The 16569-nt window shown below is 30.4% G+C and overlaps 2 protein-coding genes across 2 annotated transcripts; both read left to right on the top strand.

The window, feature by feature from the left end:
- Nucleotides 1-5358: 5358 nt before the first annotated feature.
- Nucleotides 5359-10979, top strand: LOC129901122 (pectinesterase-like). Its single transcript, XM_055976242.1, has 4 exons — nucleotides 5359-6011; nucleotides 6615-6982; nucleotides 9455-9667; nucleotides 10219-10979. The coding sequence occupies exons 1-4, from the start codon at nucleotides 5386-5388 to the stop codon at nucleotides 10704-10706; spliced, it is 1695 nt and encodes a 564-aa protein (XP_055832217.1). The 5' UTR covers nucleotides 5359-5385; the 3' UTR covers nucleotides 10707-10979.
- A 904-nt stretch (nucleotides 10980-11883) lies between these two features.
- On the top strand, nucleotides 11884-15316 carry LOC129901386 (polygalacturonase-like). Its single transcript, XM_055976537.1, has 5 exons — nucleotides 11884-12093; nucleotides 12582-12890; nucleotides 13323-13612; nucleotides 14391-14610; nucleotides 15092-15316. The coding sequence occupies exons 1-5, from the start codon at nucleotides 11911-11913 to the stop codon at nucleotides 15314-15316; spliced, it is 1227 nt and encodes a 408-aa protein (XP_055832512.1). The 5' UTR covers nucleotides 11884-11910.
- Nucleotides 15317-16569: the final 1253 nt, after the last annotated feature.

The raw sequence follows: 16569 nt of genomic DNA, 5'->3' as shown, positions 1-16569 counted from the left end.
GGGATTCAATCCATTCATAAAGCCCTGAATATAAGTCGAAACTCTTATTTACTTCTTGATGTTAGAACTCCTGCAATAGCTGAGTTGTTGCCCTTAAGTCTTTTATGTGATGAAAACTAGTACATGTAAAGCCCATTTCTCCTTTCCTTTGGAATGGCTTAATTTTAAGTTAAATGGTATATGATATAGGTTTAGAGGTAATTCCATTTATGAGCTCTGATTGTAACTCGTGACTTGTAGTTACTCCTGAATATTAAGAGTCTGAAAGTAGTCAAACAATTATTCTCAAGACTGCTATACAGTGAATAGTAAGTGGAGATACAAGCTCCTTTCCTTGAAATCTCTGGAATGATCAATGTCACTGATTACATAACTGTGTCTCTGATTGCATAACTGTGTCTTTGATTGCATAAAACATGTTTCTGATTGCATAAGTTATATGGCATTGTCTGGATGCATGTCTGTGATTCTTGAGGCCCTAACTGATGTAAGCCCTAATGACATCTAAAGGGATACCTCGGATAATTACTCCCCAGTCTTCAGGTAACGGTTCACTTGACTGTTTCATTGAGTCTTAGATAATGACTTAGTTGCATATGGTTTCTCACTACTCTACTCTTGCATACTGTAACCCATCTTTCCTCGAGTCCCACGATGGGCCGGGATATGTTATCGTGCACAGTGTTATTGCTTCTTTCACCGCGTCCCGGGCCGGATGTGTATAGTTCCACGCACGAGGAGACGATGCCGTACGTGAGGTGTGATATATGTTATATGTTATGACGATACGATTATTCACCGAGTCCCGGGCCGGCTGTAATATGATAGTATATGTGGTGAAATAAGGAAGGAACACCGAGTCCCTCCTTAGAGGGCCGGGTATATGTGTATATTATGATGGTACGCTATAGACGTACACCACTCCATTCACCGAGTCCCTCACTAAAGGGCCGGATACTTTATGTAGGCATGCATATGAGATTAAAGCAATACATTGTGACCCTGAGCCCCGCAGTGAACCGGGTGTGATACGATGATATACATGATAAGATAATACCGTATATGATGGTATGATACCGTATACGATGATATGATGAAATGAAATGCATTATGATATGATGATATGTGATTATGAAGAAGTGATTATAACACCGAGTTTACTAGAGGGCCGGGCACAACATATGATGATGTGTATGATTTACGTGTCCTAAGGTGCAGGTACAGTAATTCATTTAGTTATTATACTTGTCCCCTGCATCCTTATTTCAGTTATGATCTCAGTTACGATGTGTTATGCTTTACATACTCAGTACATATATCGTACTGACCCCCTTTTCTCGGGGGGCTGCGTTTCATGCCCGCAGGTACAGATGTTTATTCTGGAGATCCATCAGCATAGGAGTTCCTCTCAGCTGTGTCGGAAGTGCTTCACTGTTCTGGAGCCTAAATTTTGATGCTGGTCACTTAATGTATATATTTGTACATTCAGGGGTACGGCGGGAGCCTTGTCCCGCCATATGTTGCTGTTACTATTCTTAGAGGTCTGTATACATATGTATATGTGGGTTGTTTGTGAGTTAGTTTCGATGTTGCCTATTCGATATGTTGTGAATGTTTTTGTTATAGCAGCCTTGTTGGCTCGCGTGCCCTTTCATGATATGATACAAATGAAAGAAGCTACATTTACATGAAAAAGTTTTAAACTATTGGGGGTTCTGTATATAGTATCACATCACACACGGTTCAACTTAAGTGTAGTTGATAAATACGCATAAGAGGGTCCAGGTCGGACCCCAGTTGCGGCCTACGGGGTTGGGTCGTGACACTTAAATCAAAATGAATCTCGTTTTTCATTTCTTACTTGGATTAGCACAAATTGTATTTAATTTTGAAAGCTACATCACTTCTCATATTTCTCTTCTCCAATCCATTTACAAAAATTGTTGATTGACAAAGTCGATTTGTTGTTATGTATGGAGTTCAAATCATGATTATAGTACAAATTTTGTAAGATTTACCCAAAAGGTAATTTACCATCATTAATCAGAAATTCCATATTCAAACTTTGAAAATAAAGAATTTTCTTAAGCGTTTTCTATTTAATTGACTCAAGTGGTGTGAAGTCAAATTAAGTGGAACATTGATCAAATAAGTAGGTACTTTAATTAATGGATGAATCTAAATTCAATGGATTATACATGCTGTGGATAATGTCGGTTGAGAGTCACCTATTAAATTCAAGGATAGAGTATATATAAGATCAAAATTATTTTATTATGTATACGTAATAAAGTAAATATTGAATCTCGTCAAATACTTCTTTATATACTTACATCTTTACATTTACTTACATCTTTACATTTTATTTTATTTTTAAGTAAAAAATCTTGTTATGTCACTGATCAAGCCTTGTTACAATTTTTATGCCTGAAAACGTACATATCTATGCGTATATATAAGTTCATTACGCCTTTCTTCTATTTTTAACAAATTTTAAGTACTTTTCATGAATTTTTCTCTGGGTTGTCCTTTTTGGGCCAACTATTTAGTAAATGTAAATTACCATCTTTTTTTTCTTTTTGCATATTATAGACTTTTTAGATTATGATTTAAAGATTCTTTTGAGCAAACTAAATATCTTATGAGAAAATGTTATATCATCATCTAAAATGTTGTAAGTTATTACAAATACTAGATAACAGTATAGTGTATTATCTGTAAATTTAAACAATATAAGAACAAATATTAAATTCAAGTCTTATCATTATTTGGAAACATAATTTCAACCATTTTTGCTCTTCTTGATTAGTAATTTGGGATGATGATAGGTGTAAGAGGTTGGTGAATAGAATTTAAAGCCCAACATATGCTAGCTGGTCCTTCTTTTAATGTTTGGCCTGTTTATGATAGTCTTGAAGTCCCATTGACTAAAAGCTAGACCTAAAAAAATAATATGTTTATCGATTTCAAAATAATTTTAGATATAGGGGGTTTCAAGTTTGAAGTTGAAGTTGAGATATTTTTACCTGAAATTCATGCAAAAATGAAACTTGACACGAACAATGAGTTTATGAAGGCTTCTAGTAGTGCTGGATAGGCTAATCACCGGATTGCTATGGAATAGATTAATCGCTGGAGACAAGAATGAGTGACAATAATATGTTCATGAACTTCAGATAAAAATGATTTAATTTAACCGTATATGATTGGAGTTTAAGCAAAAATGACTAAACTTTAGTTATATATATATATATTTGAACATCAAACAAAAATAACTTAATTTAGCCACTTATAATTGAAGTTTAGACAAAAATAATCGAACTTTTAGCCATATATGCTTGAACTTCAGTCATATAAATCTTCAAATATTTTTTCTGAAATTTAACATTGTCAAACTTAATTTCAAACACTATATATCCAAGGTTATTTCAAAGAAAATAGATTTACAATTTTTTTTACACGGTACGAATATGACTTAAATAATTGTACCAAAATTAAGTATTCGTGCACTTTAGCCCTTGAGCGTTTCACCAAAAGGACTTACATATAAGTGTAGGGCCTCACTTTAATTCTTCAAGCTAAAGTTTAATATGGACTAGGACCACCTTCTTTGACTAGTCTTGTGAGATTTAAAGCTTATAAAAAAAATATTTATATAATTAAATTAGCTATGAATTAAGTTAGGAAAAAATATATAATTACACAAATATTTCTATTATGTTTATTAATTCTTTTGAAATAATTACATATTGTCTCACTAATTAATAATTTTTTATCAGATTTCAAATCATATACACTTACATATAAATGGTATGTATCTGACACTAAATGCATATATATGAGATATTAGATATGCGAGAATAGGTCAAATCTAATATTAGATACATGTTATATTTATATTTGGCACTAAATACATGTTATATTTATATTTGAACTTTTGAGGAATAGACCAGATCTCATACTATTAAGGCTCGTTTGATATATGAGATAAGTTTAATAATTTCGAAATAAATTTTGATATTTATTTTATCTCATATTGGTTGATCCTAAAATTATATTTTATGCAATCATTTGAACTAAAACGATGAGATTATTATCTCAAATAAAATAAAATAATTTTGTTAAATATTTTATTTCATAAAATATTCTTGTTTATCTCATCCCATATATATATATAGAGATAGAGATATATATATAGAGAGAGAGTGTGTATTAAAAAGGTAAATTACACTTAGAATATTGCAGACAAATACAATTCTTGGTTAAGGTTTGCAGTGTCGGCAGTATGTAGCAGACATGTGATTTCAATTAGATTCCTACACATAATCACTTTAATTTCTAACAAGTAACTACCCCCATTATTTTTTTATTTTATTTTTTTCCTCGATGTTTGGTATATAAAAAATAGGGGTAAAATTTGTGTTCAGTTTATTCTTTTTAGATTTTAATTATGAAATTACATTAAGTATTTGTGAAATTACTCTAAATATCATCAGATGTTATTTGTGAAATTATACTAAATACGTAAAATTACACTAAGTATTATTAGATTTTATCTGTGAAATTGCACTAAATATTCTTTTCAGATATCTTTAGATTTCACCTGTGAAATTATACTAAATATTCTTTTCAGATATCATCAAATTTTATCTATGAAATTACACTATATATATTATCTAAGAAATTACACTAGTTGTCTTTTTTAGAAAGAAAAAAAAAAGAAGTTACTCCTCCATATCTCCTTAGGTATAGATTAAGGTTTGAGTTTATTGGCAATGTAATTTAACTATTTATACCCTACTTTTTAAGTTATTAATGATTATTACAATAATAAGTTGCCTATATTAGAAAGTTGCTTGAACTTGTAAATATCTTTTATGGGTTATACGATTTACAAAAAAAATTATACTATTAGGTTATTGATAATATAGCCAATAACTTTTTTACAAATACTATAATTTTCTATGGAAGAAAATTTGGGTAAATTCCTTGGTCCTATCTAACCTCGCCTTTGCTCCTCTCAGTAGCAACTCTCCATCAAATAAGACAGATATATGCTACAAATTACCTGCAACCGATTAAATTACTTCATTTGTCTCAATTTATATGACTTGTTTTTCTTTTTAGTCAGGCATAAAAAGAATTACATATTTTTTATATTTAGAAATAATTTAACTTTAAAATATTTATTTTACCCTTAATAAAATAATTTTTAACTACATAAATATTTATGACTTATTTCATATCATTAATTTCAAAAATCTTTCTTTTTTTTTAAAAATCCGTGTCAAGTTAAATTAACTCTTATGAATTGGGCAGGAAGGATTACAAAATCTTTATAAATTTAAGCATCTAAGACCTCATTTCCCTCACAAAGTTCCCAAAATGTATAGCCACAAAAAGAAGCCTTCACTTTTTCTTCCTCTTTCATCCATTTTCTTGCTCATATTCTTCTTTTCCCCAAAATTATTACTAGTATCAAGTAATCAACAAATTCATGTTCACAAAAACATCCAAATTGCAAATTCACATTGCCAAGACACGCTTTACCCTCAACTCTGCATTTCTACTCTTTCATTAATCCCAAATCTTGACCAAAAATCAATTCCACAAATCATTTCTTCCAATGTTAATGTCACTCTAAATGAAGTCAAATCCTCTTCTGAAAATTGCACTAACATACTTCACCATATGTCCAAATTGGACCTTGTTGAGAAAAGGGCATTAGATGATTGTATTGAACTTTTAGGTGATACTACTATTGATGAGTTACAAACTACTCTTTATGATCTTTCTACTAAAAATAGTAGTAATTCACCTTTAAAGCACTATAATGATCTACAAACACTACTCAGTGCTGCAATGACAAATCAAGACACTTGTCTTAATGGATTATACAAAAGTAAACACAACTTGAGTCATTTGATTGACAACAATTTGCATACCATATCTCAACATGTGAGCAACTCTCTTGTCATGCTTAAGAAGTTAAAGACAGGGTCGGCTCAAGGGTAAGGTCCACTAAAACATCTATTTTAGAGTACTCGAACACTTCAAAAATAGTGTATTTTTTTAAAAGTTGAAACGATGACACATTTTTATTCTAAAATAGTACTCTTGAACTTTAAAAATAGTACTCTTCTAACTTTAAACTTTTTGTCTTGTATTATCTCCCAAAAGATACTTTAGGCAAGTATCCAAAGCCGTTTTGTTTTATTTCTTAAGCTTTATTTTTAGACAAATAACGCCAGATAAAATCAAAACTGATGGAGTATTCTCATATACAACATAATTAACATTAAAATCACAAGATTTGAATTTTTTATTTTTTTTAAAAAATTATGTACTCAATTAAACTAAGACAAATGAAATGGAATAAAACGAACGCAGTATAAGTTTCTCTTTTCTTTTTTTTTTTGGATTTGGTTGAAGTTTTCCTAGTGATGAGTGAGTAAATTACTTTAACTTTCTCTCTTTCTTTAATTAGTAAGACATTTACCTTTCTCTTTTATATACAATCATTTCTATTTGAATTCGATTTTATTGAATTAGTTATTTCTTTTTGTCTCGTTTGTTTAACCATCTTAAGGCCTCTTATTAAAATTTGATTTTAGATCATCATCAAATTCCAACGAAGTCTTCCCGGAGTACGGTGCTATGAAAAACGGATACCCGAAGTGGTTGAAAAAAAGGGATAGGACCCTTTTACAAGCTCCGGTGAACCAAGTTAAATTCGATTTGATTGTGGCTAAGGATGGTAGTGGTAATTTTACTACTATTAATGCGGCATTAAGTGCAGCACCAAATTCTAGCAGTACAAGATTTGTAATTTACATTAAGGCGGGAGCGTATTTCGAATATATTGACGTAGAAAGGAAGAAAAGTATGATAATGTTTATCGGAGATGGGATCGGAAAAACAACGATAAAAGGTAATCGGAATGTCGTCGATGGGTGGACTACTTTCCGATCAGCTACCGTTGGTAAGTTCAAAATTCCCTATTCTTTGTTTATGTTTATATTACTTGTATCACGACACCTTTATATGCTGATATAAATGATAACTATATGTTACTAAGTTTTACAACTCATATTCAAGTTATATACAAATGAGATTAATTAATAATTTAAAGATATATAATTTATTATAATTAGTTAAATTATAGTGATGACGTACATAAAGACTATTTATGTTACCAAAATAGATAATTATTTGGACCAAGGCACGTTCTATGTAATGCCATGCATTATTGGTGAATAATTTAATGATTTAGACCTACCTTTAGATCTTATATTATTGGTGAATAATATTTTTTTTAATCATAGTCATCTACATATTAGTGTTCTAACTGTACGCAAAGGTCATTCACATCATCGGAGATTATAACAGAATAAATAAGATTTATCTATATACTACGGGTTTGAACGTATAATTTTAGTTCAAATCTTATACTTATACAAAGAAAATAACTAAATATTTATAAAAATTAAATCCAAACTTCAGTTAGTCAGGTATAATAGATTCTTATGATTCGATTTTTTTCGAATCCAAAGCATAGCAAAAATTTTAATATATCGGACTATTCTTAATTACTAATGATGTCGCTATATTATTCTAAAACTTTGAATTGATGGATTTCTGTCGGTGTGTGGAAAACTGAGACCTGCAAAAGACTGTAGATTGATTAATAGAATAATCTTTTGATTGTTATAAATTAATATTATTATTAAAAAGATCTTGATGGCTAGTGGACAATTGAAAGGCTGTCTATAGTCCAGCAATTAAGGAATTCATAGTGGCTGTGGACCATTCAATTAGTCGGATCCTAAATTTGAAATATATAAATTTTTTATAATGATATCGAATTAATATTCTTTAATTATTTTTAAATCAAATTTATATATTTATAAAATTTGATAAAAAAATATTGTAAATTATAATAATTAGCCATTATTTTAAGTTGGGTGTAAATATTTTGTTGGATATTTGGGAGTATTTTCATGGTCCCTTGTTCCTGTTTATATTATATTATATTTTATCTGGATAGAAAAAGGACCCCATGACAACAACCTCCACATTAATTTGGTTCATCTTAAATGGCCATTACTTCTCCATGCAATTAAGGTAGACACAATTATTAATATCGAGTTTTATATAAACGCAATATTTTTAGTGTAAAGTATGAATTTATATGAAAATTATAAAAATTATAATAAGTGATAAAGGAGTAAATCTAATACTAAGCATTTTATAAGTTGAACTAATAAAATTTAAACTATTAATTATGAAAAAATTGTGTTTGATCGAATCCACAATGAAAATTACTATACAGCTTGACGTACATATGTGTCTTGAGGTCTCTTCATCATAAATCGAAACAAAAGAAATAAGGTGTATCTTTAAGTTGATTAAAAATTGTAATAGAATGAATAAAATGTTCCAGCTCTTAAATAAAAATTTTGAGTTCAAATCTAAAATAAAATAAAAATAAATTAATAGGGAACATTTTCATTTTAAATAAACTTTATAATCTACGCGGTACAAAATATTCCAATTTCCATCCATTCAATGATATAAGACAACAAAGGTCATGACAAAGATTAACTAGTTGATCATAAGCACCATACAATAATATAGATTTCTAAAAATATCAGAGAATTTGTCCACATGTTGTTGACATGTGTGACCCTGCACATTATAGTGCTTTGGATTCTTTTCAAGATTTTGGTGATTATATATATATATATATATATATATTAATGGTAGCATAAAGAATTTTTAGATAATTAGTGTAATTCAATTTATTGTAGTAGGTAAAATGAAAATTTTACTCTTAAGTTATTTCTAAAATATAAAAATATGACATTTTATTTGAAATAAATCTAAAAAATATATGACCAATAAATTAGAACAAATAGAGTAATACACTTTATTATGAACGATTATCGCCTAGAGTTAACTTAGAGTGACTTGATAATTAGTGGAGTATCTTTTTTTTGACACTAATTTGTAGAACGACCCAACGCTTGAAAATGACTTATAAACTGTTTTCAATTTTTGTTTGAGTATTTGATTGATTAACTTAAAATCATTTTGTGTTTAAAATAAGCCTTAATGAATAATTGAATTTGTTTGGATGGACTTAGTTTAAGCAGCTTATAAGTTGAAAACAACTTATAAGTCAAAAAAAAAAGATGTGTTTCACCTATTTTTTTTTTTAATTTATAAGCAGTTTTCAACTTATAAATTACTTAAAATAAATTCATCCAAACAGGCTCTTAATATAGATTTTAACAACAATGTTTTTTTTTGAAACATACTAAAAAAAGAAAGTATGACACATAAATTTGGACAAATGAAATAACAGACCTTATTATAAACTATTACCTTTAGTTACCCTTCGAATGACATGATAATTAAGTTAATTATTTTTTATCTTTTTTTAAAATTGTAGCTGTGGTGGGAAATGGATTCTTAGCAAGGGGCATTACATTTGAGAACTATGCCGGGCCAAGCAAGCATCAAGCAGTGGCGCTGCGGAGCGGCTCCGACCTATCTGCGTTCTACCAATGTAGCTTTGTTGCCTATCAAGACACCCTTTACGTCCACTCCCTTCGACAATTCTATCGCGATTGTGATGTCTATGGGACGGTCGACTTCATTTTTGGTAATGTTTTTTTTTTAAAAAAATTATATGATCATCTTATTTAAAAGCTTTTAATTGTCATAGAAAGTACACGCCATTTGGTTAATATACTAAAAATATTTATAAGTTAAAATCAGACGAAAGCCATGTATCAGTTATCGGTTATTCAAAACTTATGATTTTTCAACGTATTATCTTTTAAATTTGACCAAAAACAAATTATTGTTTTTTTCTTCATTTTTTTTCATGTAAAATGCTTTATTTATGTCATTCACTTTGATTAACTAACTAATTTAGAAAAAAAAAAGATTATTTATTTCAAAACTTATGATTTATAAGTTGTTTTTGTATGCTCATAAATCATCTCTTTAACGATAAATAAAATAAAATTACTTGTAAATATAGAAAGATATTACTATTTTTGTTGGACAAATTAAAAAGAAAGAACATCACACATATGAATTGGTTTAGCATTTTTATCCATACATATGTAACTTCTTATTGGTAAATCAATTTTCACAGTCAAACTTTTAATGAGCTAATCGAGACGAGCTGTTTATATCTTTAAACAGGTAATGCAGCTGTTGTTTTTCAAAATTGCAACTTGTACGCTCGTAAACCCAACCCAAATCAAAAGAACATGTTCACAGCACAAGGAAGAGAAGATCCAAATCAAAACACTGGAATTTCAATCATAAATTGTAAAGTTGAAGCTGCATCTGATTTAGTTCCAGTTCTATCATCATTCAAGAATTACTTAGGAAGACCATGGAAACAATATTCAAGAACTGTTTTTCTCTTCTCCACTATTGGCAGCTTAATTGACCCTGCTGGTTGGTTAGAATGGAGTGGTGATTTTGCATTGAATACACTTTATTATGGTGAGTATATGAACCGGGGACCTGGTTCGAATACAGGTGCTAGGGTGAAATGGCCCGGTTATCGCGTTATTAATAGCTCTGTTGAGGCGAGTCAATTCACAGTTGCGAATTTTATACAGGGGAGTCAATGGCTATCGACTACAGGGGTGCCATTTTCTCCTGGTTTGACTTCCTCGTGATACAAGATTTTAAGTCAGTGGCTGCAGAGGGACAATATATAAGATGGATATTGTCATAGATAAATAAATTGTATCAGAACATCAACTTATAGGGTATTATATATATATATACCCTTGTAGAAAACAACCGGAACAGTCACTAGTCTAGTCTGTTCACATGTTAAGATTTTTCTTAGCATATTAAGGATGTTGTTAGTTTGTTTTACTATTGAGAATATATATTAAGTTCCCTTTGTAAGAAAATTTGAAAACTTATCTTCATTTCTTGAGGAATTGTTGATGTCAATGAATGTAGAGTGGCAATACAAATTTGATCTTATTATAACTAAATTTTAAATTATTTATTTATACACTTATATATAAAATAATGTTCGAAAATCGGAGATTAAAACGAACGTGTTGGTGGACTTTTGTCATCGAGTTGTGGGGGGTGTCACATATGCTAGTATTAGTTTTAGAGTCGAACCTTAAGAATGGAGAAATCTATGGTAGGAAGCACTTCCTGATGAATGAAATTGATTCCCACATCGGTGAAGGACAAGAACTTCCGGATCCTTATAAAAAACTTGGACAATCTTTCTCTCTTTAAACTAACTTTTGGATGTGTTAGATCCAAGTCATAAGTTGACATGGTATCGAAGCTAAGACCCGATATGATATGGGTCTCCAGATTCCTAGACACTTGCGGGGGTGAAAATACCATCGATCCATGATTGTGCACGCATCAGACTAGACAGTAGAACTCCAATATTGGGGGGGGGGGGGGAGAGAGTGATGAATGAAATGCATCTCACATCTACCGAAGACTTAATTTGACACTTCCTCTTAGTGCCTTACATGACAAGAATTTAGATTAGTCGAACCAATCAACTAGTTGCCATATGGTTTAACCAAAACAAAAAATATTCTTTTACAAAAGGACCTTAAACTTCTAAACACCACACGAATTATTTTTTGTTCATAATTTATGGTGAACTTCTAAACTTCATTTTGAACATAACTTTCCTAAAATGGAGGAAATAACATAAACAAGAAATAAAACAAACTAAACACTAGCCAATAATTTTTGTATGGTGTAAGAAGATTGATATAAAAATGGGAAAGGATTTGTTTATCTCCATATAGGTCATTCCTTTCCTTCTTTAATTTCCTCACTTTTCTTCTTTATTTTATTTTTCATTTTCCTAATTAGGCCACAACCACAATGGCTATTCCAAAAGGCTTAGAAATCAATAATGTAGGATTGATCTTACTTTTTGGTATAGCCATTTTATCATCAAAAGTTGCAGAATGTGCATCTTTTGGTTATCGTCGTGGCCTTTTGGAGACAGTTTTCGATGTTACCAAGTACGGAGCTAGACCAAATCCCACTGCAGATAGCACTCGGGTAAGGCCCAAACTCGTACCTGTCACTATTCCTCTATGACTATATATTATGTGTGCATGCATATATATTTTCATACATGAGATCATCGTTACGTTGCATCATGCCCCATGTAGCGTTATAGAAATTCTAATGAGGGAATTCAAAAGTATACAAGAATGTCATATCAAAGTTTGATCAACCTACGACGTAAAACAATTGTTGAAACACTTTTAATTTGTTGCTACAATAAAAGCTTTCTTTATATCAAGAGTATTCAACGAGTTATGCATACATACAAGACGCAAAAGAGAGTTTTATTTGATAAAGGAGATTGAATTAATGAGTCTCTTTCGATCATATAGTTCTCTGCTCCTCTGATGGTCAAAATTCGATTTTAATAAATCTCAAGTAGTACTTATATGTATATTCATAGCAAGTTGTATTTTACTAGATTAACTACTTATTTAATTTAGTTTTGAATAAATTATTATTTTTTCTTGGACTTGTAGGGATTTATGATGGCATGGAGATCAGCTTGCCAATCAACAGGCCCAGCCAAAGTTGTTATTCCAGCTGGGACATTCACTACAGGAGAAACTATATTTCAAGGCCCATGCAAATGCCCAAAGCCCATTACTATTGAAATTCTAGGGACTGTATTGTCAAATACAGACATAAGTTTGTACTCACGTGCCTCATGGATATCTATCGAACACGTGGATGGTGTCGTTATTACAGGTGGCGGAACTCTGAATGGACAAGGAAACGCAAGTTGGCAGTATGTTGACAAAAACGGAAACAATGCTCCTCTCCCTACTGTAAGTACGGATGTTTAGTTTATAACGAAACAAGTCTTAAAGACAATACACATAAGCTAAGGTTGCCACATATATGAAATTTTCATAACCATCCACAGCGAAATGAATGAGATCTCTCCGTCGTTAATTATAACTTTCGGTTTTGAGCTTTGAAAATGAATAAGCTTTTGGTTAGGGAGGATGTGCCTTAAGTGTATCCTATATAATACAAATTTAAATTAACCAAAAATGAATTGTCGAATAAATATACTCAAGTCAACAACGCACCTTACATGCTATTCACGTCACACCATTTAAATTACTTTTATCTTTCACCATGTGAAACATCATAGGGAGATTTTCTTATATAATGGATTGGAAAATGATCATATTATATATATAGAGAGAGATATATAATTCAAATTGTAATTATTGTTATTTTTGTGTGTATAGTCTCTTTTATTTCAGACAGTGAAGGAATCTTCCATCAACAACATCAATTTTGTGGATTCCAAAGGTGTCCACTTGAAAGTTACTGATAGCAATGACATCAGTGTTTCAAAAATCAAAATTACAGCACCAGGAACAAGTCCAAATACTGATGGAATACATATAAGTGAAACATTTAATATCAATATCACTGATAGCAACATTGGGACAGGTGATGATTGCATTAGTGTTGGACATGGCACTTCCAATATTATTGTCTCTAGTATTACTTGTGGCCCTGGACATGGAATAAGGTTAGTTTTTCAATTAATATTATCTATTTTTTTGGTTAATTTTTCACATAAGTAACAGAAGAATAAGAAAGACTCTACTAGACAAGAATATAATGATCAAGAGATCACATAGATTCGAATTCGTGATACTATAATTTATGAGTTGATCGATGTGATCTCTTAATCAACAACTTGTGCATTTCTTTTACATACCAGCCCTATTATATCGTAAACGAATAATAATATTTTTGGTTTTTCGATAATTTGTAAAATAACTCAAATCATTGTAACGTACACTAAAAAAAGAGTTGTCGCTAATATCTAACAAATGTCGTCGGAATTTGGCTCGTTAGTAAGGAATTTCTGATGAGACAATCAGTTGGAAACATTACTGACTAGCCAAAGTCTGACAAATTTCCTTTAAAAAATGTAATTATTTTTTTGATAGAGTGATACATGATTAAGCACATTTAACTTTCAATTAATTGAAATATGTATTTTCCGGTCTCTTTAGGTAGATATAATATGTATTATGGTAAATATTTGGTGAATATTCAAAAGCAAAGGAAATAAAAATGCATATTTTAATTAATTAAATAAAGTTGACAACTGATAAGAAAATATTGCTCAAATGGTAACCACTAAAAAGTTGCGAAGTTCAATGTGTTTATTCAAGTATTACAATGATTAAAATCGAAAATCATCAATAATTGAGTGATTAAATTACTACTAACCTTATCATAAATTTAGACATTTAAAAATTTTAAATGTAGTTTTGTGTTTTAATTTTTTTGTGCAGCATTGGTAGCCTTGGGAAAAGACCAAATGAGAAGGATGTTAAAGGAATTGTTATAAAAAATTGTACATTCCACAGTACAACAAATGGTGCAAGAATCAAGACTTATATGGCTTCATCTCCACTACAAGTTTCTGATGTAGTTTATGAAGATATTGTCTTGGATGATGTTAAAAATCCAATTGTTATTGATCAACACTATAATTCCAAGAACAAGAATGAGGTAACTTATCATTAACTACTTATTTCTTTCCAATATTCAAACCTAGCTAGACAGAATTACTCGACACCTATGTTAATTTGTTGATAACAAATTTCTAAGTTCAATTAAGAAAATAATGATAAGATCACCAGAATTTGAAATAGTAATATAGTTTAAATTGTGACCTCTTCAATAAAAGCAAAAACACTAATTGATTTCTTTTCAATATCCAACAGATAACAAGTACCTCAAGTTCAATTGAGACAATAATGATAGGTTTGTCTTAATTATAGGACAAAAACACCAATTGATTTCTTTTCTATATCCAACAGATAACAAGTACCTCGAGTTCAGTTTGAATTGTGACCTCTTAATAATAGGACTATTTCTTGACACGTAAACTACTAGTATATCGTCGTATATATACACATGAATTTGAATACATTGGACCAATCTTTTGTAGATCAATGTCACTTATACATTATTATTTTGTTTGGTATAGCCATCAAAGGTGAAATTAACAGATATTCACTTCAAGAACATAAGGGGCACAACAAATTCAAAAGCTCCAGTGGCACTGAATTGCAGTGAAGCACTTCCTTGTGAAAGGATTGAATTGGTTGACATTGATCTAGCTCCATCTGGTTCAACTGGACCTCTTTTAGCAGCAAGATGTCAAAATGCCAAAACAGTATTCAGTGGGAAAACTAACCCTGGTGCATGCTAATAATTACATATATTATTAGTCAAAATTATAAGTCTATGAAAAAATGTGTATAAATTCCAATACAACCATGTAATTAATTTTTTTTTATGGTTTAATATAATATTTATATTTTTTTGGGTGTCTTGGAAATAGAAAAACATAAAATTTGGCTTGACACGTACTAGGGTTAGTTTCTTAGTGACAATGATGTTAGTAGTTAGGGATCATACCAACCCTAGCTAAATGCATGTATGTGTTCTTGTATCCCATAACTTATTTATTGTTTATTACGATATTTTTTCTCTTTTTGGGGTCTTCTGGAATAATATATTGAAAAAATAAAATTTAGTTTGTTCATATTAGCTACAAAATGACGTTAATTAGGATATCAACTAACTACTACTACAACATATCCAATGAAATTCTATTAAGTGGGGTCTGGGGTATAGAGTGTACGCAGACCTTATCTATCTCGAGGTGATAGAGAGATTGTTTCCGAAAGGTCCTTGGCTCAAGTGCCTCAACCCAAATAAAAAAGACGGAGAAACAATGAAGTATCATCCTAGCTAAATGCATTTTTCTTTTGTAGTGAGAGTGACTATAAGTGTTTCCGTTTGGCTTAGAGTTTTCTTTAGTTATGTTATGAACAAAACTATCTCCAAATTTCTAATTAATAAGTTATTGGTACATGTATTGGTAAGAGTGTGTCATTTATTTCACAAATTTCAATCCAACACCAAAAAAGAAAAGTTTTTAATTAGAGTTTTATAGGTATTGAAAAATTATCTAGTCTTATAATTAAACAAATTATTATTTAATAGAAGTGATATAAGAAATACCAATAAATTAGTCGAAAACTTGTTCGCAAGACCTCTAATAATTATTTAATCATCATCTTATGATTCCATGTTATAATCCTAATATATCTTGTTCACAAGATACTGCACAACTAGCCGATTTTTGGGACCCCTATTTTATTCATGGTCTAAGTTCATAAAATTATACAAGTCTGTCCATTTTAGAGACAACTTAAGTCATATATATCAAATTCGAGAACAAAAACATATTCTCATGATTTGTATTCAAAGGTTACTTAGATATTGAAAAAATTGAATTATAAAATTGTGAACATAGATTTTATTCGGTCAATTGCTGAACTTCAACGTATTTTGGTGAGAACCATCTAGTTTTGGGTTCAAGTGGCATTTCATCTCTAACCACAACTCATTCACTGATTTTTCCATATCATAGATCACCAAGGTTTAGGTCCATAA

This window comes from Solanum dulcamara, chromosome 8 (genome assembly GCF_947179165.1).
Source record: "Solanum dulcamara chromosome 8, daSolDulc1.2, whole genome shotgun sequence".
Classification (NCBI taxonomy): domain Eukaryota; kingdom Viridiplantae; phylum Streptophyta; class Magnoliopsida; order Solanales; family Solanaceae; genus Solanum; species Solanum dulcamara.
The sequence above is the reverse complement of the archived record's forward strand: the minus strand, read 5'-3'. Positions and strand labels throughout refer to the sequence as shown.